The sequence below is a fragment of the Dendronephthya gigantea genome, unplaced genomic scaffold, assembly GCF_004324835.1.
Source record: "Dendronephthya gigantea isolate DGI-Jeju-01 unplaced genomic scaffold, DenGig_1.0 000039F, whole genome shotgun sequence".
In the NCBI taxonomy this organism is placed as follows: Eukaryota; Metazoa; Cnidaria; class Anthozoa; order Malacalcyonacea; family Nephtheidae; genus Dendronephthya; species Dendronephthya gigantea.
The window spans coordinates 172,660-199,803 of NW_021163049.1; the positions used below are offsets into that span (position 1 = coordinate 172,660).

The 27,144-nt window shown below is 36.4% G+C and overlaps 2 protein-coding genes and 5 long non-coding RNA genes across 9 annotated transcripts; 3 read left to right on the top strand and 4 right to left on the bottom strand.

Moving 5' to 3' along the window:
* Positions 1-2,079: 2,079 nt before the first annotated feature.
* On the bottom strand, positions 2,080-2,935 carry LOC114526584. Its single transcript, XR_003687349.1, has 4 exons — positions 2,852-2,935; positions 2,603-2,746; positions 2,338-2,464; positions 2,080-2,219 (listed from the first exon to the last, which is right to left on the bottom strand). It is a non-coding gene; the product is annotated as an uncharacterized LOC114526584 (long non-coding RNA).
* LOC114526582 lies at positions 2,358-5,896 on the top strand. The gene is made up of 7 exons (XR_003687347.1): positions 2,358-2,459; positions 2,859-2,946; positions 3,235-3,465; positions 3,881-3,937; positions 4,280-4,340; positions 4,494-4,764; positions 5,369-5,896. It is a non-coding gene; the product is annotated as an uncharacterized LOC114526582 (long non-coding RNA).
* Positions 3,475-4,574, bottom strand: LOC114526583. Its single transcript, XR_003687348.1, has 5 exons — positions 4,487-4,574; positions 4,249-4,403; positions 3,980-4,065; positions 3,790-3,882; positions 3,475-3,545 (listed from the first exon to the last, which is right to left on the bottom strand). It is a non-coding gene; the product is annotated as an uncharacterized LOC114526583 (long non-coding RNA).
* A 2,305-nt stretch (positions 5,897-8,201) lies between the features above and the next one.
* LOC114526595 lies at positions 8,202-9,906 on the bottom strand. The gene is made up of 3 exons (XR_003687353.1): positions 9,640-9,906; positions 9,317-9,467; positions 8,202-9,002 (listed from the first exon to the last, which is right to left on the bottom strand). It is a non-coding gene; the product is annotated as an uncharacterized LOC114526595 (long non-coding RNA).
* A 3,673-nt stretch (positions 9,907-13,579) lies between these two features.
* On the top strand, positions 13,580-15,709 carry LOC114526586. Its single transcript, XR_003687350.1, has 4 exons — positions 13,580-13,809; positions 14,127-14,198; positions 14,935-15,089; positions 15,213-15,709. It is a non-coding gene; the product is annotated as an uncharacterized LOC114526586 (long non-coding RNA).
* On the bottom strand, positions 14,621-17,863 carry LOC114526585 (cellular nucleic acid-binding protein homolog). Of its 3 annotated transcripts, none has more exons than XM_028548184.1 (10): positions 17,125-17,863; positions 16,405-16,445; positions 16,171-16,218; positions 15,964-15,993; positions 15,789-15,818; positions 15,499-15,552; positions 15,399-15,425; positions 15,257-15,310; positions 15,115-15,135; positions 14,621-14,842 (listed from the first exon to the last, which is right to left on the bottom strand). In XM_028548184.1, exons 2-10 carry the CDS (start codon positions 16,439-16,441, stop codon positions 14,694-14,696), a joined length of 450 nt encoding a protein of 149 aa, XP_028403985.1. In that variant the 5' UTR covers positions 16,442-16,445; positions 17,125-17,863; the 3' UTR covers positions 14,621-14,693. The 3 variants fall into 3 exon arrangements, with proteins under 3 accessions (XP_028403985.1, XP_028403986.1, XP_028403984.1); XM_028548185.1 differs by having other exon boundaries at positions 15,399-15,422; positions 16,405-16,448; XM_028548183.1 differs by having other exon boundaries at positions 16,405-16,448.
* A 7,723-nt stretch (positions 17,864-25,586) lies between these two features.
* Positions 25,587-27,044, top strand: LOC114526587. The gene is made up of 2 exons (XM_028548186.1): positions 25,587-26,233; positions 26,347-27,044. Exons 1-2 carry the CDS (start codon positions 25,900-25,902, stop codon positions 26,763-26,765), a joined length of 753 nt encoding a protein of 250 aa, XP_028403987.1. The 5' UTR covers positions 25,587-25,899; the 3' UTR covers positions 26,766-27,044.
* The last annotated feature ends 100 nt before the right edge of the window (positions 27,045-27,144 follow it).

A 27,144-nucleotide genomic window follows, 5' to 3' on the forward strand; every position in this document is an offset into this window, starting at 1 on the left:
CATTGCCAGGAATTTAATTCCTTCTCCACACAAGTCAAGAAAAATGATAAAGTTTGACTGTTTGAGAATATAACATTGCACATGTACCAAAGGTCTAAAATAGTATATTTGCTGTTTGTACCATAAGTTTTGATGGATTTATATGGCTCAGAACCTTTAGTAATCAGTTTATATTCGAGTCCAAAGGCAAAAAACTGAAATTGTTATAAAAACCGGCTTACCTGGATGCCATAAAATAACAGCCGAATGAGAAAAATCATTCCCCCGATAAGTGAATTAAGCCATTCACAACGTCAGACGCAGAGCACGAAGCTACGTGTTTTTTCCATTTGTTGAACAGGGAAAAAGAGAAACACCTTTATCCATTTTATATGAGAAACAAAAAATATATACGGAAAGCTGAAAATATTTTCATAAAAACCAGGAGGGAGATGGACACAGTTTTTCACCTTGTACACGCCTAAAAACGCACGCGTTGATGCACGTTGATATCAACTTGTTCGCGGTTGTTCTCGACAGGATTGAACAATGTTGTGCTGCACCCTGTCAACAAGCTTGTTAACAATATTGTTCGTGCGTGTTAAAACGATGTTGTTCACGGTTGATGGATGAACAAGACCTGAACAAGTTGTTGCAACAGCCCAAATCAATCTGATATCATGCGTGATTTACGATGTCAACAATCGTAAACAATGATGATTCAACATTGCGTAAAACAGCATGATGACAAGCATGTTGAATGATGTTTTAACAGCTCAAAATATGTTGTCCCAACAACATTGTTTTTTCAATCTTTGGCCGGGGGGTGTTCGCCGCCGCCGCTACAGTTCACTGCGCCGCCATGCCTGTGACGGATCGAAAATGAAAAGTATCCGTTTCACCAATGGAATAATGTATTCATTTTAATTTAATAAATACAAAGGTACGACTTATATTAAACTTTTAGATAAGCAAAGTAAATTAACTCTAAGTCTCTAACTGCTTGACAAATAAATATTTCTTCCCGTGTATAAAAGCTCCTGCGATTCAAACTTCAAAGTAGTTTATATAAAACAGTTTTTAACTGCTTTAATAAAGTATTAAACAGCTCCATAAAAACAAAGGTCTTATACTCATATGAGTCTGAATTGAGAGATGAAAAAATATTAATTTGAGGATGCATTAGCGGCTTAAACTGTCAAATTACTAATTACTGCACATACATTATTTGAAACCACACCCTGTAGTAATAATTCTATATTATGATTACATATATGTTCATACATAGATTCATGAAATATAAATATTTAAGGGATTCCCCAAGATAAAACTTGTTCACCAAGTAGTAACAATGATTTGTGTTGTGAACAAACTTATATGTTGCTTTACTCACAGCCTCCCTTTCAACTGTCACAGTGTTTGACTCTCTTTATAACAACAATCTTCCTGCAGAGCAATCATGGATGAGGCATACTTGTTCAATAACACACTGAGGTGACAACAATTTCACTTGCCCAGTTAGTTCAACCTTGGGACACTGAAATGCTCCGAATATTTGGTTTCCAATTCATCTTTGGCGAATCTCACTTCCTCAACTGCCACAACTTCTTGGTCAGGATTTTGATCTTGATTCCTTTTTTGAAAATACCAAGATGATGCTGAAATAAGCAGTGATTGATTAATATTTTTTTGCGCACATTTTTGGTGAGTTCATTGGTTACTTAATTAAGATATATAAATATGATGTTGTGAGACATCCACGCATGAGATCAATGCTATACTGAACAGGAAAACAATGGTTATAATAAAATTAAAAGTATTATATAAGGTGATCGGAATGTAATTACAAAGAATATAAGTCAATTGTAGAGTTTGAGAACGTAAATACATTTGGTTATTCCTATAATATATGTTCAATTATCTTGAATGCATCAGTAAAGCTTTTGTGGTACTATATAATAACTGCAGGTGTTACTAATGTGTTAACCTTGTAACAATGAATTTGAGGCCTCTAACATTTGTTTCATATACTCATGTTGTATTAATCTTATATGTACCTGATGCTGGTCATCCACATATACAATGGCTGAACCTGAATTAATAAGAGTTTGCCTCTCACTAAGAACAGCTTTAAAGGATGTGACTTCTGTATCATAAGGGAGACCAGCTGCTTCAATTGCGACTTGTTCTAGGCACTCACTCAGAGGCTTTGTCTGCAGTTTCCCTTTGTCATAGTTTCCCTAAAACAAAGAGGCAGTCAATTATTGATGTTTTAAAGTTTTAACTTCATTTCTGTTACAAAATTATAATTTATATATGAACTAAACTACAATATGAAATAAACTACAAATTGTTTACTTTTCTTAAGCATCCAGGGTGATAAATTGCTTTATCTTCCATGCTCTCCTTCTTTGGGATGTTGTCCAAAAATTGTTGCAGCTTTGGTTCTTTTGCCAAGTTTTTGATGCATTCTGATGCTTGTAAGCTAATATGTTATATATAGAGTACATGGAATTAATATTATGCAAGGCACATGGACAAGCTGAAGCAATTCTTGCAAACACATCTGATATCAACTATATATTGCCTATAGCAAACTTGTTTGTTACAAGTATATAGTCACCTGTGGTCTTTTCCCCATGTTCCTCCTCTTAGGACAAAGCGAAGCCTTTCCATCTTAGCAAATTTTGTACATATATCTAAGCTTGATGCATGCCTGTTGCTGTTTATATTTAATCCTCTGATGAAATGATTGAAGGCCTCAAATCTAAAATATCGATTTATTTGGTGTATTAAAAGTTTGTAAACATGTTTATATAATTATATAGGTATACTGTGTTTTTTCAATCTTGTCGTTAATGTGTGGTTTTACCTTTCAGTGCAGAAACCATTTGCTGGCCCCAGGCTTTCAATGTCATCAACAAGATGTAGCAGGAGATGTACTTTAGCCTTCTTTTGAAATTCAGGGTAGGTTCTTGCCACTGCATTTGTAAATTTTTGGACTAGCTGCTTTGCTGCTTCTGAGTTCCTCTTGTCAAATTCACTTGAATATGCTAAGATGAATATCTACAATGAATATTGAACATAGAATAGGTATAAAGATCTTGAGATAGAGAATTTTTGGATTCCATTTTCACAGGATTATGAAGAGTTATCTGCTGCTCAAAAGTGCATTGACAGTCACCAAGGTCTAACAATTAATTCCAAAAGCATATGTTAATTGTTAATATGTTATGTTTCCTATATTCCTTTCAGCACATGTATTATGTATCTGGTGTTATACCTCGCTCAACAATTCCCAGACCAAGAGTTGTTCAAATGGAATGATATCTTGCAGAACAAAGACAGCAACTTGCATCCACAATTTGTAATCTCTTCCAACATATGAGCCATAGTTTCTTGTGATGTTTCCCCTGATTGTGGCTGAAAATGCACTCATGTCAAGTGCTTGAATCTTTGCATGGAGCTGGTTTTTCAATTGCTGAGGTAGGGATTGAATTGTGTTGGATAGCATATACTTAACAGGCCCAAGTAGAATTGTATGCAGTATTTCAATAGGAGTTTTGCTAAATAAAAGCAAAATGTAATTAATAGTACCAATAGAACAGGTGCTATAGAAGTTGCTGCTTATATCCCACAAATTTACAAAAGGGTATTATTACCACCTAAAGAACACCTTCAACTGTAGTATTGTAGACAGTAGTAGTAGTAGACAGTAGTAATGTACTGTCTACAAGTTTTGCAAGGTGAAAATGCCAGTAATCGCACATTTGGGTCGCCACACATTTCGAACCGTATCTGCATACATACTTATTTCCACGAAAGCACTTCAGCTTGTCGAACGCTCCGCCTTGTTCTGTTACTCCGCATTCACTTCTTTTAATTTTTTTCTGGTTTTCAGTTCTAGTGTTGGCAACAAGAATTTTACTGTGGGTAAATACGGTTTCAAATTTCTATGGTAAGTCAAAATTTTAAAATAAACGGGTTTTTATTAACATACGGACAATCTTGTATTTCATGGATCTTCTCTTGAACGTATTCATCACTTCGTATTTCTTGAATTTCTGTTCCATTATCAGATGTTGCCTATGGTGTAATTAAATGTTTTAACCTCGCGCACACATGCATGTATAACATGTAAAATCGTGTATTAAAACGCAAAAGGGCAGAGCCTCTCCCCCATTTATTGCCTCTAGATTTCCGAAACCGCGAATTTCGAGTCACGAATTTGGAAGTTGCTTTTTATCAAGTATATAGAAATTAACGTACTTTACACTTTCTACAAAATTTGTTTGCACAGCTTCCCAAGTGATGTTCGAATTCTGATGCCCGTGGATTGTCCGCTAACACGCATAATACAGGTGACTTTACCAAAATGTTCTCATTAAAATGCGCGTCGTACATTAATTTACCTTCTTCGAGTTCTGCAACGAAATGAGACAAAAAGACTGAGCATGTAGCACTATTTTTTGTCGTTTTAAACCATAATTTGAAATTTTGACTCTACCTTGTAGGTCACAGGCAATGGATTTCCCAAGTGCAACAGACGGAACTACGTTAGATGTGCTAATAAAGTGAATGTTTTCGATTTTTCGAAATTCGTTTCGTGGAAGGCCCGCCAAACTCATCGAGAAACTCTCCAACCGATTCCATTTCTTCGTTGTGTTTCCGCTTGTTTCGTCGCTAAAGACGAGCAACGGAACTGTGGAAGTCGGATTTTTTCCACCGGATTGTATCCTGTCGACGTGTGGTGCAAGAATGTCTTTGGCTTCCTGTGATAAAAAGGTTTTAATAATAAAACGTTATTATACAAAGAACAAGAAACCGCGTATGGATTTACATAAATATATGCTACTGTTTAGGAGTTTATTAGTTGCGCAAACCTGTTCTGATACTTCAGACGCTTGTTCGTTTACATATTTCTGCTTTATTTGACGAGGATGTAGATCAACTTTACATTGGATACTGGAAGTATGGATGGTCACTATCACATCTGGACAAATGCAATAACGTCCATCCCCTTCATCTTGAATATATTCGATTTTTGTCAAAATTTCCGTTTGGTTGCGAATGACCTAAAATTAAACTGACACTATAGAAGTCGCAAGCCGGTTACAAATATAGTTCAGCTGATTCGAGTATGATTATCTTTCCAAAATCGTAGCCCCTTATTCTCTAAAGTTCCTAGGTAAACGTGGAAAGCCAACCTAATATATGGGTCTAAAAAATCGACAACCCATCATCCGTTCCGTGTTCGGAGAGGACTGGAAGCCGGACAATCTTAATGGAATCTGTTTTTAAAGCACTGCACACTTACCTTAGCGAAGAATTTGGTTAGTTTTCCTATATATATATCCCCGTCAGATAAAAATTTCACGATATCTTTCAGATAATACGTCGTTCCGTTCACAGAGATCGATGAGCTTTGAAAGTCTTCGTTTTCCAACCACTTGCGTCCCTGTATCAAAGGGAATACATGTACTGTTCATTCTGCAGTTCAGTGTACGCGTTATCTTGCTTCGTGTGCATGGTATAAAACATTTGGACAAAGTTGTACCCATAGGCGTACGGGAAAGTGAAGCTGGGCTCCCCCTCCTCCTTTTCGGGCAAAACGTGTCTTGTCATTCAGGCAACGACGTTACAACGGTCTATTTAGAGGTATTTCAACAAGTTCAATTTTTACAGGTTTACTACAAATAGCGTAGATTGGATTTGGTTTCGATTCTTACGCATATCCACAGACTGTAAATGATAGCCTTTCAAAGGAAAGTCTGTCACCTGTGGTCTTCTCAGATCATATAATTTTATGATGACGTCACGAAATCTATGACGTCATGTCTTCGGACAAATTTAGTCCAGCCCCCGTACGTATGAAAATCTGCCCGTACGCCTATGGTTGTACCTATAAATCTAACCTGTGGCATCTCGTTAATATACGTGTCGTCTCTTCTGGAAATCTCATAAGCGCACTGGCTCTGGTTGGTATTGCGAGTTGAAGTTGAACGATATCCGAAGGCCGTAACCAGTAATATGGATAGCCGTTGTAATAATCCTAGAAATTGAAATGTTTACCTGTGTTAATAAATGGCCTTAATTGCACTTTGTACATTGGCCTTTTTTTAACGATCTTAGTCGGGCTTTAATCTGTATATAATACAGGAAGACATGGAAACCCAACCGCATCGTGTAATATTTACCTTTTGTGGCTGTAGTAACTCCTCTACTCCCTTAATTTTGAAATTAATCACTGAATTAAGGGAAGGAACATCTACGTGAAGTTTCTTGAATATCATCCACAGAAAATCTAGGTCTGCACGAGACTGAAAGTAGCAATTTAAATAGCAGAATTGACTAGATTATAATGATTACAATTGATGGTATAAATAGCTATTGCATTATTGTTTTCTTTTGCGAACTATTTGGTTATGAAAATGGAGAGCAGTAACTGATGATAAAAAAATGATAAAAAAATTTAACCATGCCAACCAGAAATACGAATATAGTATCGATATTCTAAAAATTTATTTGAAAATTGTTACAAATGTACTTCTTAGCCCCTGTTCTGCCGCCCCTAGAAGCTATGAAATAGGTTCATGTGCAATGCATGCACACTGTTTTAGCATGAAACAAATAATCTTGGAGAGGGAAACCTTGCAACTTATCTGTAGATGAAACTCGCTGCTGTAGTTCGGTGTGTGTTTGACTGGTTGTACGACAAGAATTGATGTTTTACTCCAGACTGAAATAATTAATGGCCGTTTTCAACTACTAAAGACGCATAATACGCCAGGACCAGGGCGCTTATATAGAGGCTTTTATCTATGTGTGCGCCCAACACCAATAACAAGGCGTAAAACACATTATTTTTACATGTGTTTCACGCCTTGTTATTGGTGTTACGCGGCTATTTAGGAAACCTTTCGCGGTGCTGGTGGCTTTTTTTAGTCCTCCATCCGCGGTGGAGCGAATTCAGAAGTACCTGCGATCAGAGTTATGGTAAAGTTAACCCGGCTTTGAAAACTAGAAACACTTCGTCATACACTACATCAGGGCAAAAATCGTCAAATCGCTTTATTCAATTCAATTCTTTGATGATAAATGAAAAATTACCTTCGGTCGGGAAACGTTATGGACGTAGCTGTAAAGCAGAAAAAATATCTCAGACGGAAACGGAAAGTATAAGCCGTTGCCTTGCTCAGATGGTCGTAGCATATTTTCTCTGTCGCTTTCTTCCTCGCTATCGCTTTGCTCCGGCTCAGAGTCGCTCAGGGCGACGTCACTGAAAGTATCGTCGCTTCCACTGTCAGAGTTATTCTCAAAGCTAATATCTTCGCACATTGGTTCTTGCATGAATAAAATTCCTGTTGACTTGTGGCATATACGTCGGTGGGTTCAAATGTGTCAGAAACCAGCTGGATATTTTGTGTCGTCGTCCTTGTCGCGAGCTGTTTCATACGATGTCCTCTTGAGGTTAAATGGACAGAATACCTATCCCACGAACTCAAAATTAACTGCACAGATGTCACAATGATATCGACATGTTCTTTTTTTCATTTTTGCGTTCAAATTAAATCAAGAATTTTTATTTACCAAATTAAATATCCCTTTGTTTTGTTAAATTCCCCGCGACGTGCTTGCCTGGCAAAAAATTTTCCCGCTTCGCATTTAGCGATTTTGATTGGTTGATTTACGTAGGTACTTGTACCTGATTGGTCGAGCCAGTAAAGGACAACAACGCATGGATGCTTTTGCTAAAACATATTTTAAAGCAGAGTTTTTTAAGGCCAAATTTCGCGCCATATTTAATTTGAAAAATGACAACCAATGAATTAAGAGCATTGGGAGCTTCACGCAGGTAAATATAATATAAATTGACGCGTTTCATCATTATTTCGAATATCTGGTCTTATAATTTCCGAAACACTGTAGGCGAAACAATTTGCTGAACGATGTTGACATTGCCCTCAACGGCAGCACGAGAAACGCACAAAGTCAGAGGAGAGGACCGTATGGCCGTGGGAACTTTCCTGCTAATATATTTGACGGTAAACAATATTACATTTTAATATTTAGTATTGTTCTGAAATTGTCTGTACATAGACATAATAGTACTGAATAAACTTTGACATTTTTTTGCCAGATGATTCCGAAACGCAAGACCCGAATTTACTGAGAGAGCCGGACACGGAGACGATGATCTAAAGGAATTGAGAGAGCTGAAAGAAATGGTCAAAGACGTGCAGAAACGGCAGGCAACAATGGAGAAGGCAATAAAGAATCTGGGCTCCAAGTTTGACAAGCAAGAATTTGACTTGGCCAAATCAAGCCATGCAGTCAGTATTTATTTATAAACAACCATGCATTTTTTGCGTTATATTTGGCACATAAGACTTTATTCTTTTTTTATAATCTACTTACTAAAACTATTATAACAGACAAATGTAACGAAAATATTGGCAAAGGCATACATTCAACTTGGACGGTTTCCCAAGACCAATGAAAGCAAGACTGTAAGTGTGTACATACACACATACATACATATGCATAACAACACTAAATATTTTCAGAAATACACTACATTTTGTTTTATGCAATATTATGATATGATTTTGAATTAAGGAACAACTACGGATTGAGTTCGAGAACTCACCATACGGGCTAAAAATTGAAGAGCTAATGAGCAAGGTTGACAAATTTGAGGGGAAAAAGTTCACATATTGGAGAAGTGAAGAGAGGAGAAGGGTAAAATTTCATCAATCCAAAATGCTTCTTGATTAAATAAGTGTTTAAATAATAAATTTAGTAAATTAAATGTCTCTCCACCTCAGATACTTGGAATTGGGAACTGGTCAGCCATGGAAAAAGCTTCAATCAAGGAGCTCTCTTCAAAGATTTGTGGGCTGCTAGGTGTGAAGTTCAATGCTACTCTAGAGAGTACAGTGCATCATCACACTGCTCTTGTGGTAAGATTATCACACATAATTTGTACTTCTTGCTTGTTGCAAGATCAAATTAATTCCATTCTATATAAAAAGATTATATATGATTAAACAATTACTTTATGGTTTCCATGTTTGGATGGCCTGATCCAATAAAAAAAACTATTAGTTATCTATTTACTAGTATCTAACTACCAGTGCTATAGGATTATGTAATTGGGGAAATAGGTTTGTAAATTAGCATGTAATGGTAACCTTTTTGGCAAAATTTACCATACCATGCAGTGGAGCAAGGTTTTTTGAATTTGACTTTAGAAACTAGGCTTGATGTATGTAGATTAGATTAAATGTACTCAAAAAACAACAGCAAAAGAACAGTTTTCTCAACGTTAACTCACCATTATCCTTCCTTTTTTCCAGAAAGTATATGTGGCTGAAACCGGAAGGGATGATTGCGTGAAGGATGATAAGTTTTGGATTAATTTCCAAACATGGAAGGAAAGAAGATATGGTGCAAGAGGGCCTTCTGCATCCGAGTGGGAGGAAATCCTACATGAAGAATGAAGAGGATAAAAACAATTTAAAAAATTTAAAAAATGACGTTGATTTGAATTTTGAAAAATATCAGTTATTTAGAAACATTAGTAATAATAATAGTAGCAATCAATAGTTGTCAATAAATTTTTCGTTTGCTGCTTAGAAGAAGAACATTTTTCATTACCATATTTTAACAATCACTTGCGGCCATCAATGACAGTGCGCCATTTGGTCGTCAGAAAAGGATAATTTACAATCCACTTTGAGTCTTTGAGAATATTATAAAGTCGGATGTGATAGAATATTATAAAGTGGTAATAAGTCTTGATCGCTACCGCCGTCATCAATATCTCCTTGTAAAGGCTTTGAATTTCAGACTGGCATAGTGGTATACTTGTTTGACGAGGATTCTAATTTCCAACCACGAGGACCTTTTCAAGAGTTTCCAACGATGACATAATTCACATGATCTAATAGGCCGTATTCTCTGGCACGAAAAGTCGCTTAGAAAACGATTTTCGTTGCCCCCCTTCGGGCACTACTTGAAAACACGATAGAAAATTAGGATAAATTATAGAAAGTCTAAATTCACTTGTTTTCACCTTCACAAACCTGCAGTTTTCGAGCATTTCATCTTCGAAAAATCAGTAAATTTGCATGTTTTGCAATACACCGACGCCATTTTGATTCAGGAAATGTATTGGATACTTGGTGTAATATACGACATATATTGCAGATTCAGCAGTTTTATACCAGGATTTAAATGAAGTTTCCAGCATTTTTGCGGGGCAAGCAGGTTTCAACAAGGAAGCTTTGAGTCAAGTTTTACGAGGTTTTTCACAAATTTTCATAGTTTTTCTAAACTAAATTAGTCAGAGAAGACTTAGACAATTTTGCTTACACGCATCAAAATCATCCACGGGCGTTTTGTTTCAGTCAAGTTATATGAAATAATTACTACACAATTCCTTTCCTGCTTAACCTTTGTTTTATATTAACTACTTTTATAATACACACGTTTTCTCAACAAAACTATTTACAACATCTCAGTTTTTTTACAAAGTTAATTACCAACGCCTTTATCTTATTATCATCAATCCACTAAAAAAACGAATTTTTTGAGCGAAGACCCAGACATCTTTACGAAGTTGAAAGAGAACAAATTTCAAACATTTTCCTTATGAAAACGTGAGAGGACTTGTGAAAACTGCCAAGTTGGCCCAGTCTAAACTTGCTGAAGTATTGGAACCTGAATCTGGAAATCCAGAAGTCAATGTTATTCAGTCGATGAAAGGAAAATGCAAAACATTTGGCGATGATGCAGAGAGACAACGAAGAGCTGAAAAGTGAAAAAGGAGTCCAGAAAGTTCACATCTTCGGAAAAGATCAGAGTGTTCCAAAATAGTGGAAAAAGTGTTTAAGATCCGGTGAAAACAAGGAATCCCTCATATATTTTTTATGTGAACACTGGAGGTGATGGGACTCCTCCCGGTGGTTTTCCATTTCAACTATGTACGTAACTGCTAAAGAAAGATGCTATGTTTTATATCCCGGTGATTCCCCGAACGATAGTGTTACAAGTAATGAGGTGTCTTCGCTTCATAGCAACCACGAAAAAGCAGACACTCGTTTAATTCTACATGCTAACCACGCAGCAGCAACGTACGATAAAGTTGTTATCAAAATCCCTGATACAGATGTTCTTATACCTGCGATTACCATGCAACAACAGATGCAAAAAGAGATTTTCTTTTGACTGGCACGGGAGATGGACGTCGTTGCGTATTTGTAGCAATTATCTCGAAATTCTTGGGCGTAGATGTTGCTCCTTGTTTACCAGGCTTTCATGCTTTTACCGGTAATGGCATTAGCAATCAAGCAGCATCATAGTATCAGTGTTTAAGTGCAGAAATTGATCTTTCATCACCGGTTGGCAATGGCTGGACGTTTGACGATAAAGAGCTAGAGATAACTTGGATGACACGCCCACCCGCTCCGCGATCTTAAATTGAGTGTGCTGAGTGAAAGTGCAAGACTGGATGCTCGACCATGCGTTATTCCTGCAAAAAGGCTGACTTAAAATGCACCGACCTATGTTTGTGTGGTGATTGCCAGAATGCAGTGGTTGAAGATGGTAATGAGAATAATAGCAGTTATGGCCTGGCTCAATCTGATGACGATGATGAACTTGAAGGATCAGGATCTATTCTGGATTTCGGAGATGACGTCGATGATGAGTTGTGGTATTAGCTGTCCGATTAAAAGGGTTGAGTTCAACGTTTCATTTGTGTTTTGAAATCATAAGGCTCTTGTAATTCTCCCACAATTTTATTTGGTTGAAATTGATTTAAGATACGCAGTATGTTGTTTCTGTATTATATAGTTTTAACTATAGCAAGTTAGTTTATTATAAAGGAGAGTAGCATCAGTGTATGGGGTAGTAAGGTTGTAGGATAATGCGTTCTTTTCTTATTTGCAAAATTCCAGACTTTGTTGTCTGCCAATTTGTTATGTGTTTTCTTTTCGGGTCAAAGAAAGAAAGATCAGCAATGGAAGAATTACCACAATTCAATTCTAAGAAGAAAGAGAAGCGTTGGCTTTTAACCTGTAAAAGCGTTGCTGCAGCATGGGAGGGAGAACACGCTCCAGATTTTCCCAGATTAAAAGAATTGTGTAGTAATTATTTTATATAAATTGACTAGAAAGAAAACGCTCGTGGATATTTTGATGCGTGTAAATAAAGTTGTTCTTATTTATTTGTAAATTCCAAGAGCAGAATGCTATAAAAAAATCACAAAATGTCGGATGTTTTTCCGATTAATTTTGTCTGTTCTCTGACTAATTTAGTTTAGAAAAACTATGAAAATTTGTGAAAAACCTCGTAAAACTTGACTCAAAGCTTCCTTGTTGAAACCTGCTTGCCCCGCAAAAATGCTGGAAACTTCATTTAAATCCTGGTATAAAACTGCTGAATCTGCAATATATGTCGTATATTACACCAAGTATCCAATACATTTCCTGAATCAAAATGGCGTCGGTGTATTGCAAAACATGCAAATTTACTGATTTTTCGAAGATGAAATGCTCGAAAACTGCAGGTTTGTGAAGGTGAAAACAAGTGAATTTAGACTTTCTATAATTTATCCTAATTTTCTATCGTGTTTTCAAGTAGTGCCCGAAGGGGGGCAACGAAACTGAACGATAATCGGCCACAGAATACGGCCTATAAAGTCAATGACCAAGCGACTGATATGAATACATTCTGTTGGATGTTTTAGAATGCGAACGTAAATAGTTTCCAAGTACTCTTAGTTTAAAATAAAACTAAATCTGCCATACAAAGGCGCGTTGAAGTGATTCAAAACAAACTGTCAAATATGATCGAATCAGTACAGTCATCGTCGCGGGTCGCTAACGCCCGCCAAATGCCTGACACATTACACAAGGTCAAGGCGGAAGTCAATAAATATTCAACATTGACAACAATGCTTATAAAGGTTGTTCGAACAGTTGAGAACAACTTGTTGTTTCGTCAATGTTGTTCCCGCTTGTTCGAACATTATTGTTGACGCTTGATGAATAAACAGCGCTGAACAACATTGTTCTGACAGCATTTGTCAAGCATGTTTCATCAACCCTGTTGCAGTTTGTTCCATCATGTTGTTGAACCATTGTTCGTTGATCAAGCGTGAACAAGTTGTTAGAACAATGTTGATAACGATTGTCGGTTGAACAACGTTGTTCAACATTGATAACAGTGTTGTTCAGGCATTGTTCGATAAACAACACCGAACAACCTGATCAATTTTTGGCTGTGTATCGCGGTATGTCAGTGGTAACCACCATGAGCAAAAGGAACCATGTGGCGTCAGCAAAGCTCAAAATCCGCCATGTTTTTGGCGACACGATTTGGCAGGGAGCCGGTCCTCCAGGAATTATTAGCGACCCATCCTCGTCCCCAGGGTCTAGCTCCGTTGCTCTCCACATAGGCCCTGGGATACGCTCACTGAGCTATATAATAATTCCTGGAGGACCGGCTCGTCATTTTTCGGTAACTTCGCCGCCATCTTTTTGTCCGCAAAAACATGGCGGACTTCGCCCTTCTGCGCAACCGCAGAAGCTCTGCTGACGCCACATGGTTCCTTTTGGCCATGGTATTTACCACTGACCAGGCTCAATTGTGAGCCCGCTACAGCAGCATTCTCCCCCCTGGATTTTGTCCTCTCGTAGATTATTTTTTATACTAAAAAAGTTCTTTGTCTGCTGTAAAATCTGAACAAAGTATTGAAATCTCAAGAACTGAGGAGAATATATTTTTAAATCAAACCGCACCAGAATTGCAGGACCAATGCAGGTACCATTTTTTTTATGAAAATCGCTCTTAGGATATGCCGCACATTAACCGTATTGAATTCAAATAGATATTTGTTAATTTTGTTTAGATTACCTTCGCACTTGTCGTGATTTTCGTCTAAAATCAAATGTTGTTGGCTTTTTCGACTGTCCCTTTGCTTTTAATAAGCTGGCTAAGTCGTATTAGCTATAACTTTTTCTTATAAATGTCATTTGTATTAAAAATTTGAAATACAAAGGCAAAAAATCTAAAAGCCATATTTTGATTTCGCTGGTTATAAACATGTGGTTTCTATAATTACCAAACTGCTTTTGTAGTCCAAGCAACAATAATAAGAAGAAATGCTCTTTAATCGTGACCTTTGATGATGACATCGTCGTGTTTAAAAGGTAAGGAATAACTAAGTGAACGATTTCAATATTTTATTGAACACTGATTACAGTAAATTTAATTTAAAATTACATTGTTATGCGTTGAATTGAGATACATTAATATTATTCACTAGTCAACAATTAATAAATGCCAATGTGCCCAACAAAGATTAACATGGGCATGTGAAATGTTAAATTTATATGTAATTATCCAGGGACTGGTTGTCCAAAATCTGGTCAGCTTAACCAAGGGTTAATTAAAGCAAATCTTTACATCAATTTCAATTGCTTATTTATAAATTAAGTCTTCACCAATGTCTTTTTTCATAAATATTTTCTGGTCTGACTAAAGCCATATTTTGTAAATCTTTTGAAACAAACAGGGAATTAAAGTTTAACCCGGGGTTAACACTTAATTAGCTTTGAACAACTGGCCCAAGTACAATTAAAAAATTTCACAAAGAATATTAAATTCAATGAAGAACAATTATAAATAGCCGGATGATACCCAGATTAATCTTTGTTGGGCAAAGTGGCTCCAGTAATGTTCATTGTACAATTTGTACAATTTTTTAAAATGTATTTAAGGGCCGGCTTCATTTTTTGGTATTTGCACTGATGTGCAATATGGCCCAGTCTGCCACAATTGAAACATTTTCTCTCTACAAAGGAAGGAGATTTATTCATTAGGGGTTGTGATCAATAGCCCATAACAAACATAGATAATATTAACTTGTAACTAATATTAACATAGATCAAGAAAGCTTGGTCCAGTTGTGCCAGGTGGGAACTGACCTCAATATCAATGTACTTGAAAATACTTATATGTCATGCTGTTAAAGGAAAATTTACTGCTGTCAAAGATGCATTTACCAACTAATAGGACACCATATAATTTGTTAATAATAGGTAAATCATGGAATTTTAGACTTACTGCTTTGAACTCGTTTTTTGGCTGCAATAAATAAACAATAAATATATTTTTTGTTTTGTGGAGTCTAAATACAAATATGTTGTTATTGCTTCATTTAGGTGAATGGATATTTATTCAAGATGAACTAAAGAGGAAAACGTACGTTGTTTACATTCCCTTGCTTTATGGCCAGTTAGGCCACAATTATGACATTTTCCTGGAAATGAAAATTTGTTAGCTAGGTTAGAACTGTGGAAATATCCACAATAAAAACAACATAGTCATGGTAAGCAAAGTTTCAATACCTCTGAATTTTGTACTTCTCTTGCCTTCTATAAAGGAGAAAAGACACTTGTTCAAAATAATCGTTGTATATACTAAAATATAAAAATAATAAAAACATACCACTCTTGCATTGCCAAGCCTTGTGACCTCTAAGTCCACAATTATGACACTCGCCTAAAGGAAAAGGTTGTTAAATAGGCTCTATAGGTTAAATAGTTTTATGCATCTTAAGACCCGTTTCAGTCGTTGAACTTTTCAGGTGCCAAATTGAATGCAAATGAACTTAATGAAAGACTTTAACTCATAAACATTAGGCAAAATGAAAATTTCGAAACGGGCATAAGACACCCATATATAAAAGGTATTGTTCTATTAAAATGTAAAATGTCGAAATATATAGAAAATAATACCTTTGAACGTTTCTTTTTGCCTGCTCTCATCTAGAAAATAAAAGACAATCTTTAATTTCATTACATGTTCATTACTTCTTGTTTATTTTCAATCTCGGTAGGTTTCTCTCTCTCTCTCTTGGTAAGTAATAAAGCAAGAAAAGATAAAATGTCAAAGAATATAAATCCCAAATACCTTCAATCGTTGTTTTTTGCCCCTTCTCGACTAGAAAATAGAAAGATAAACTTTACTTTATCGCACCGTGGTGTTTTACCGCTTTTACTTTCAGACTCTCATTATAGTTCGCCTTCGGGGTCCGACAAGCCTGCTGTTTTTAAAAAAATGCGGGATTATCATTAAATCATGATATTAAAATTGTCATGAAAGTGCGTAAAAAAGTACCTTCCATGTCCTCGATTTCCTTGACTATTTCTTCCTCATCTGCTTGCCCTGCGGCGAAAACGCAACATAAAGACTTAAAGTGGGAGATAATTAATGTCGGTCTAGATAATTTATTTAAATGCCAGCACGAAATATATCATATTCTGGAAGGACAATTTATCTACGAAATCTCATGGCTCAGTAAAAAGATTTTGAGCTAAACCCGAAGTTCAAATACAACAATCATTCACGTACCTATATCAATATCGTTTTCATTCCCGTTATCGACCATCTTCCTGCTTTGAAAAAAATTATATAGAAGATATACCATTAAATATTTAATAAAGTCAAAAATAATTAATAAAGTGCCACTCTAAAAACCTTTTTAGCGTTGTATTTAATGCCTTCCTAGCTGCAAAAACCTGTATATATGGGATATAGCTGTATGGATAAAAAGCGCGCGAAATAAATTTGATTTTTGATTGGTGCAGACACAGAAAACAATGTTGATACAACATGAAGTATTGCACTTCGAACGATTTCTAATTGTCAATTGAAATTTACATAAATTGAATTCCGGAGTTTGATCTACCATTTTTACGACAAATATTTTTTTATCGCATGCTTCCTTTGAACTGCGATCACTTGAATTAATTATTTCTACTTGACTGCATATGTAAAATTCAAACGGAGCAGGGAAATTTTTTAGCTGAAATGAACATGCGTCAAGTTACCAACACGCGCTTGCATATTTTACGCAGGCGGCAATCTAATTCCAAATAGCCAATCTGGTTTTATTATAATTGCATATTACTGCACAATTAGAATCGGCAGTATGGCATTAAAATAAACAATATTGGGGGTGTGAAAGCGGAGGTGTGTGGGTGTGCACGGAAGGAGCTAACAATAACACGGTGATCGATTGTGGACAGCCAGAATACAGTATAATGTAATAATATCAGGTGTGTACCATACCTCTCACATAAGATCCTTCTCTAAACACCATCTTTCTGTTTTAGCACTTGAATTAAATAACCTTCTAATATAAACTAAAAGTAATATAAACGTTCAAAAATAAAAATTGTATTTCTGGGTTGAGCCATAACGCCCATAACGCATAACACGAGTATATTACAATCACTACAAAACAATAATAACAATTTCTATTTGCCTATCCCAGCCTCCAGAAAACAAATATATGATACATACTACTTACAGTTTGACATAAAATAATGTACATTGTACTCGCTAGTATATAATTTTAAAAGTTTTTTATTTTTACATATATAAATTTACAAATACTAAGAGAACATTCATTCATAACTATAACCAAAGCATGTGATATTTCACTGACACCTTTGATGAATTAGCAACTGTTCTTGTTTCTTCAGTCAAATTGTCCCCAAAATCATTCCACATTGTCTGTGAAAGTTTGTTGATAATTAATTAATCTTCTTCATTAACATTATTTTGTAACTTCCTGATTTCATTTCGTTTCCTCTATCTATTATATCCATGACCAGAAGAAGGTTCGTTCCCCCATGATACTTTGCAAAATGACAGCTATGAAATGAAATTGAGAGCTGGCATGTATGTTGCATTTTCAAATATATGTTATGGAATAAAATATGTTCAGTTAGGCCCATGATGATATTATTTTCATCCATTTAGAAGATACATAATCATTTGTTTATATCTGTATGACAACCATTTCTGCTCCATATTTTCTTTCTTTCTCTTTGCCTTGTTGCAGAAAAAGTACCATTGCTTTAACACTTTGTAGGATCCTGGATGATCTTGATCAGTAGTCAGTGCTATAGTAGTCAGTGGAGGATCTTGATCAGTAGTCAGTGCTAATTTATATGGTTCCCATTTGTATCTTCAACATATATCTCTTGAGTCTTGCAGTTGTCAATTCAAAAAAAGTGTAAGGAAACAGTATACCTGGCAGAGTTATGATGTTGGCTCTTCATATAAAATAATCTGTCTTAAATTTATGTATATTATTATATACTAACTGCTTATTTATAGCAATTAAATAAAATTATAAAATTTAACACCTGATGTTAATCTTATGATTAAATTATTTGAATGTAAAGTAATTGTACATATTCCTTGAAATTATTTTTCACAATTTGATTAAGTCACATGTTCAATTGGCACCTTTTTTTCTTCTCCTAAAAATAAACAGAAAGTAAAATTACAGTTGCTGAAATGCAGATTTAACTAAATATAGAAACATAACTAGGAAAAACAATTAGTTAATACTTGCCTATGTGATAATTTGATGCGTGCTATTAGAATTTCACGGGTCAAACCTGTCTATGCATATGTAAAATGTGCAGGTGTGCTACATCCACCAATATATTCAAACACCACACAATAATTCACAAACTCTGTCAAACCTCGAACACATCCACAATGTGCAGGTATCATTGACAATTTGCATTATCAGCAATGCACACTTCCTCGCAACACAACTTATATTGTGCCAGGACGCCCCACCGCTCAAAATACAATGTTCATGTCTAGCACATGTTTTGAAATAGTTTCTATCTTGGCAAATTTCTAATTATAGGTTTACAAACCTCTTTTCTTGTTAAAATAAATCATGAATCAGAAAATGTAATTGATATTGTAAATCAATTTGATAATTTAGGCAAATGAATAATTGAATTCCATTTATGAACATTGTATTACTAGGTATACGGGCAATCACCTCGGAAGCACCACAAGAGTGCCCAGGTCCAGTGAACTCTACTGGTGTTTGAATAGCACAAGCTTTGAGAACTGTTTACGTACTACCTTCTCGTGCATTCTTGCATTCCTCAACTTACATAAATGATGCATACGGATCGTCACGTAACTCTGACAGCAGCATTTGATCAAAGCAAGAACGTGGTTATCGTCTGCACTCGAATCAAGCATGTGTTCATCTAAGGTGCTGAAGACCCCACCTCTAACACAGATTTCTAACACAGTCTTGGCAATCGCATTCGAAATCCCGGCGCTTTGCGGTAAACCACCTTGATTTGAGTTCAGCATTCTTACGATGCACTTCTCCGTTTCTTCACAGATCTTGATAACGCCATGTGATGGCAATATCAGACCACCATTCGACTTCCACGTTACGAACAAATCTGGAATCTCCTCTTTGGTCGTCGTCAAAACCGTTGTACATTTCGTACATTTGATCTTTTTCATTACCATCTTCACCACATACCCAGCGATGTATGATATTGCAGCCTCTTTGTATTCCGACAGTTCTATGACATTGGACACGTCACAATAATCATGATCGACGGCTGCTGGCTGTCTCAACTCTAAGTCATATCTTCTGGCAATGGTCACATCTGAAATCCCAGTGGATGACTCGTCAATTTCACACTGGTCTTGAAGAGCATTCAATATTTCCGTGTCATCTTGTGCGATGCAGTTTCCACGTCCTCCTTCAATATTGTGTCTCATCAGCAGTTGTTTGTACGCGGCTACAAACTGGCGTGTGGTTGGATTATTATTCCACCCTCCGCATGCTCGCACAGCACCGAAGAACAACTCCAAGTGATCTTGACTCATCTTGTACGTCAAGAGATAATCCAGGACTGGTTTCTCACTCATAACCATATCGTCAGTCAATCCCAAAACTGATTTGATGCAAATAAGGAAACCAAGAAATCCTGTTTTCCTTCTTGTCTTGAAAACTGTTACACCTTCTGGATCCTTCAGATTTCGAATGTACTCGCTCGCCTGGTCCAGAAACTTCTTCGTGTACTGGTAATTCGATCTCCTGATTGGCGCTTTGTAATGCTTCGCCAGCGGGTTTCTGGAATTCAGAACATCAAACAGGCGATCAAAAATACGAATAAACTTCACTGTTGGACCACATCCCTGAAATTGTGGTAATTTCAGCTTACCTTCACAGTATTCTAACGCATCAGCAACGCTCGAACTGAGCGCCTGCGCCGCAAGATTTACCTTCATCTTCTGGGGCTTCCACTTGATATGCGCTGTTCGAAGCTTATTAGCTAGATGTAAACCTTCGATTCCTGCAACTGATGCAATTTCTCGATAAATTGCCACTGAATGGTGTTGTCATCTTCATCTTTCAGAACTTTCCAGTCCGACATGACGTTCCGTACTAACTTTATCATGTGACAAGCATCTAAAAACACATAGATCTTGGCTTCGGGGTCACACGGATGCTTGAAATACACTTGCAGGTCATCAGTTGACAGCTTGGCTCCGAGCTCCTTCAACATTGCCTGGTGGGTAGAAGGACCATCGCATGTGAATGAAATCACCTTCACTCCAACCTCGTGCAATTTCTCAATGCATTCTTTCGTCAGGTTTGCCTTCTGTTCACCAGTCAGTCCATTCACCAGAAAATATCCACAGGGTATTTTCCATCTCGAATTTGCGCAAACGGCCATGTACACCAGCGCATCGGTTGCTTCAGGCAGCGAGTCATTTTCAATACCCGTTCCGAGGTCGACATAGCCACGCATTCTCTTACCATCCCACTCGATATGTTTACGTATGGACATCTCGTCCAAGTTCAGAGCGCAAACAACTTCTTTGCCACCATCTCTTTTTGCAGCTAAAACTTTCGCTTTTAAAGCTGTCAACGCGTCCTTCGTGAAACCAGGTTCGCCGTCCATCGAGGTGTACCATGATCGAATCACCGATACGTGTGGCAACCCTAGATTAAAGCTTTTCCTGACATAATTATATGCCTTTGTCGAATAAAATTTCAAGGTCAGTGCGAATGACCTGAGCTCAGGCGGATACGCGCCAGGATTTTTCTTTTGCGATGTTATCCTTTTCATGAGTTCCTTTGGAACTCCGGAAAGGGTACTCTCTAATATAGTAGCACAATCACTATTAATAAGATTTTTCTCTTTCAGTTCACTTACCACATCAGTCAATGTGCTAACCTTTCTTTTTAGCCGTCTGGCTTTCTTTTGGGAAGTTGTTAATCTTCTCTTCATGTTTGTCATTTCATCCACCATATCATCCATTTGTCGTTTCAAACTACTGGGAGATTTACTGACACAATATGTGTGATCATGACTGACAGCATTCTTACCTGTTTCATTCAAATTGCTTACCTCACTCATGCTAATTTCCACATCAGAATGCTTTCTCTTTTTTTCAGTCATACTTACATTGTCAGCCATACTCTCTGATTGTATATTAAGCATGTTCTCTTCGGATACATCATCAATCATCTCGAGCATACTTTCCTTATCAGCAACATCACTCACTGTTTCATCCATGACGTCTATTTCCATGGACTCATTATCATCATAACCTGCATCTATAACCTCATTCCCAATGCAATGATCATCTACTGCAACAGGATCTTCATTCACCATAACCTGACAGTATAAAATGTCAATAAATTAGGTAGGGCTGATATGATTAGCATCATTATGACCTAAGAAGTATATCTGCTCTACCTACTGTACATGGTATATTGAGCACTCAATCTCTAGCATTTTGTAAACCAAATGAAATTTAAAGTTGTTTGCATGGTTACATGAACTCTTTTTCCAGATTACCTAATGTTTCAAGTTTTGAAAATTCCAAATCCATATGCTGGAAGATGAAGATAATTTTAATATAAAACAGTCAACCTCAATCAGCCAGGGCCTAATTAAATAGATTAATCCTGATAAATATTTTGCCTATTTAAGAATCATGACACCCCAATTGTGTTGGATATTATTTTTTTTTAAAACAGGATAAAGTGAAATATGGCAAAAATAGATTATTTACAGTTGAGCTGACTGCCATCCTTAGAGCACAGTGCAAATGAGAATACTTTATTGTACTCCAGCTAGCTATGACATTTTCTATACAGTTTATCGAATAAAAGCAATAGCTCACATATCACTGCTCACACCTAGGGCAATAATTCATGCCTCTGATAATAATTTCAAAAAGGAATTGCAGTATTATGTGATATCTGGTATCATTCATATAGGTTTTCCTTATTCCCTTACTTTGGTAGTAGTACAAGTAGTGCAAAGTACAAACCTGAGAGCCCTGAAATAGAGTAGGGACAGCATCTGGCAGCAGCATCATTCTTTGTCCAACCTGTTGCAACATGTCCGCACTGAAATGCTCCGAGCAAAGACGACTCCCTTTCGTCGGAATAAACTTTACTGCTGCATCCTTATTCATGTTCTCCACCCATACAGCATGCAACTCAGGATTTTTTTCGAGATCAGGAAATCTACAAGTGAAATCTACAATCTACATTTCAAACTAATTAATGTTTAGAAAGGGGCCATATAAAAACTATAAATATACTCAAGTTGACGTTCACTGCCAGTATTTACTGGTTTTACCGCCTTTACTGTACCACAGTTTTTCATTTTTTCATATCATATACACCTATGAACTATAACTGTCTATAAGAAACGCTTTATAATAGCTAATTTGATTAATAATTTTTAAAACCGTCATATATCTGCAATCTGTCTGCCTGTGTACATTGTATTTAGGTAATACTGTAAAAAAGTTTGACGCCATCTCGGCCGGTATTACATTTGTGAAAAAAACTATTTCTGTGTTTATTGAAACTACAAGTAATATTTGATATTGTATTGAGGAAACTTACCGGTGAGAGGAAAAGTTTTTTTCCTTGTTAAAAGAATTGTGGCACCCAAAAGCGCAGCAAAAAGGCATTTTCTCTTATCGTTATTTTAAAAACGCGAAGCGAAAAAGATGAATAAAAGTATTCAAATATTTTCATAAAAACCAGGAGGGAGATGGACACAGTTTTTCACCTTGTATCGCGGTATGTCAGTGGTAACTACCATGAGCAAAAGGAACCATGTGGCGTCAGCAAAGCTCAAAATCCGCCATGTTTTTGCGGACACTTTTTGGTGGCGAGCCGGTCCTCCAGGAATTATTATATAGCTCAGTGGATACGCTGTTGATCCCTTCATCGTGATTGGCTCTTTCACACTAAAAGAATGTTGCGGGCGATAATTTTATTGCGGGTCACTGATAACAAACATGGCGGCTGGTAAAGAGCGGGCCTTTTACATCCTCTTTAGAATCCAATGTATAAAACAGCGAACTGGGGTATAAAAGCGCAAGACGAATTACATTTTTTTAAAAGACATTCATAGAAACTGGAACAGGTCGTATGCTATTCATTTTGAACCCAAAAGAAAGAAATCACTTGGTTAAACATGCCATAAAACAGCTATCGGAGTCAACGCTAAATGATTTCATTGATTTGATTAATTTTGGCGGTGAAATCGCCAATCAACAACGAATTTTATGCTAGTCCGACAAGCTGATCGTCTCAACAACTGCTAAATGCAACACATTTATTCTCATTGACAATGTTTATTACCATTTACGAAGCTCTTGGTCCATTATAGAACAAATATTTTTGTTCATATCTATATGAAACGATGTTTTTTGAAAACTATATTGAAACTTAATATATAAAGAACAAATATAATCTGTCAACATCAAATATATAATAGTTCAGGGACTCCTTGTATAAAACTCTTTAAATTTCAATTACCACTACATATAAACAATCAGTTATATTGTAGACAATTTAAAATATTTAACTATTGATACTAACTATTGTACATTATTAAAATAATGCATAATCTCACAACTTCCAGAAAGATTTAATTTGTCAAGTAGCTTCAGGAAACATGTTAACAAGTTCTTGAATTGCATGAGGATGATAAGTTGTGAGAACAGCCTTGCTGCAGACCTGTAAAACTTGTCAGTTGATGAGCTGGTAACAGACAATTTGTGTATATCCTGTTAATAATTTGTTGGAACATTGCTACACAGGGCCATATGCAGCAGGGGTGCAAGGGGGCAGCTGCCCCCTAGAGTATGTTCAACTTATGAATTTTGAACTGTGCCATGTTGCTCTTTTTCCTCAAATTGCTCTTTTCCCTACCCATGGAACATCACTACCTCCCTCCCCTAGCTCAAAATCTTACATACAGGCCTGTTGCTACAAGTCTGCTGTGTGTTACAAGTCATGCAATTTGAATTTGCTTGTGATACCAAGCATTGGGCATTACCTTGTGTTTGATAAATTAACCCTAATTAGTTTACCATACATAATAGGAGTTTCAAGATCCTTTGCCACAATTTCAGGTAATAATATGGATAGTATGTACTGGTTAAGGGAAAGTATGTAAAACAGCTATTTCTCCAGAAAACCAAAAATCAATCAGTGGAGGTCAATTACTGGTGATTTTTATTGAGATTGGTTATTGGCTGATCATGGTTCAATTGACCTGTTTCAGCTCTGATACCACTTTTTTTTGGCTCATTTACTAGTGTCATTTTCTTTATTTAACCAACAAAGGCAATACCGTAACCGACACAGTTTTTTTGTTAGACAGGTTCTCTTACACAAACTCTGTTTTAATAATGCCATTAATAAAAAAAAATTGTGTACAAGAATGGATTTGATTGGGGATTGTAGCAGTATGCATGCCAAGTATAGTATACTGTTAGCCTATAAACATATCGAAAGGAATCACAGACTTCGATAGTCTATGGTCTAATGTATTAGGATACATGAAGGATTGCCATATTTCTATATTATATATGAATTTTAGATTTTGCAAAGCATTTATAAAACTAAAATAATATTGAACTGTTGGGAGTTGGCTCTTTTTGCCTGAATAATTGAAATGTTTTTCAAAGCATGACAACAATCCTTGCTGAGGATCATCAGTGATGATTTATCTTGCCACTGCTAGTATATGTTCAGGTCCTATTATAAGACCATTACCCACTCAGTAATCCCTAACTGAATTTGCACCTGCCTTTACACCCATAACAGCGTTTAATGGGGAAATTACGATAACGATTGTTTCTGGCAATACGGCAGAAACATTGCTTCTTTTCGCTTTGACAAAGTCCAATAAAGGTGGCAAAAGTTGGTATACTATATCAGAGATTTTCCAAACCCGGTCACCGACGGCAGGACGGCGATTACATCTCTCCCATTAATAATATGACGAATAGCGTCTTTCTGTTCCTTTTTTAATGTTATGTTAGAATTATTAGTCTTGGTTAGTGAAAAATTTACAGCTTCTTGAAGCAAGGTTTCATCAATACAGCATTATTTTGCATTCTTTGCGCTCGCCATGTTTTCTTATATTTTAGCCTGATTCTATTCTATGCGACCAAGCCTTTTTGTCGGAATTCCAACAAAATTCAACAGCGTATCCCAGGGCCTATGTGGAGAGCAACGGAGCTAGGCCCTGGGGACGAGGATGTTAGCGACCTTAAGATTAGACGACGGATAATAGACGACGGTTGTTACGGACTGGATCTAGCCTTACCGTCGTCGTCTGAGGGCGGGAAATTTAAGATTAAAAAAAAACAGACGACGGGGAATTCACAAAAATCGAAATGACAACTTTCAAAAAGACCAGAAAATTTTTAGTTGAAAGCTATTTTGATAACATTATCGACGACGAAGAGTTTGTGTTGTTGTATGATAGTAATTTTTCCAAAAATCCAGCGTTTCCTTACCAAGAATACGGCAGATTTTGTCTGGAAAAGTTGGAAAACACTGAATGCGAAGCTGAGCTGCGATTCAGAAAAAATGATATACCTGAGCTTGCTGAAGCTCTTGGTATACCTGAATATTTTAAATGTCCTCAAGGAACGAAGGCAGATGGTCTTGAAGGATTATGTGCTGTTCTGAAACGCTTTGCCTATCCTTGCAGATACTCGGACATGATACCACTGTTTGGCAGGGCAGTTCCTGAACTGAGCATGATCACAAATGTAGTTGTAGACTACATTTATGATCACCACGGCCACCGAGTTTCTCACTGGAATGAAATGCTTTTCAGCCCTGATAATCTAAAAGATTATGCTAGTTCTATTTTTTTAAAAGGAGCTGCACTCAATAACTGTGTTGGGTTTATTGATGGAACTGTCCGAGCAATTTGTCGGCCAGGGAAACTGCAAAGAGCTGTCTACAATGGTCACAAACGTGTCCATGCTATTAAATTTCAATCTGTTGCTCTGCCAAATGGAATGATTGGTCATTTGTATGGACCTATGGGTGAGTAGGTTTTGAGCAGTTTTTTTGTTTATTTTTAAAGATCAATTTAGCATGGTTTATTCTTGGGTTAACTATGTATATACATGATGGTGCATTATTTCTAATTTGTTCAGAGGGAAGAAGGCACGACTCTTTTATGCTTGCACAATCTGGTCTACTAAACCAACTTCAAACATTTTGCTTTACTGAAGAAGGCCAACCTCTATGTCTATATGGAGACCCAGCTTACCCATTAAGGGTACACCTGCAGGCTCCATTCAGAAATGCTGTTTTAACTCAGCCGATGAAAGAATTATACAAATCTATGAGCAAAGTTCGCATAGCAGTTGAATGGCTTTTTGGAGACATCGTGAACTATTTTAAATTCATGGATTTTAAAAAGAATTTAAAAATTGGCCTGAGCTGTGTTGGGAAAATGTATATTGTTTGTGCAATACTACGCAATGCATTAACTTGCCTCTATGGAAATCAAACCTCAGAGTATTTTGGTCTAAGCCCTCCCACTCTACAAGAGTATTTTGGGAACTATTGACTAAAGACATTGTAGATAAAACATTTATTGCACACTCTGTAAAGTACAGTACAATATTAAAACCATATAACCTTAAACGTTTAGTTATCTCAAGACTTCATAGAATAACAAAACAATGTTCACTGTTTTTTTTAAATACTATGTAAAAACTAACAGTTTTTAGAAACTATATTTCAATATAGTCCAAGCTAAAATGGAATATGAACACTTTATATATATAATAGTTTGTCATAGCTTACTTTCTATGGCTCAGCTGTGTTAACAAAGTCAGAATAAGATCATTTTGTTGCTTTTGTTGTTGTTGTTGGATTTGTTGTTGATTCATCATCATTTGCATGAGTTCATCATGTTTCTTGCTATCAGCTTCCAGCCTCCGTTT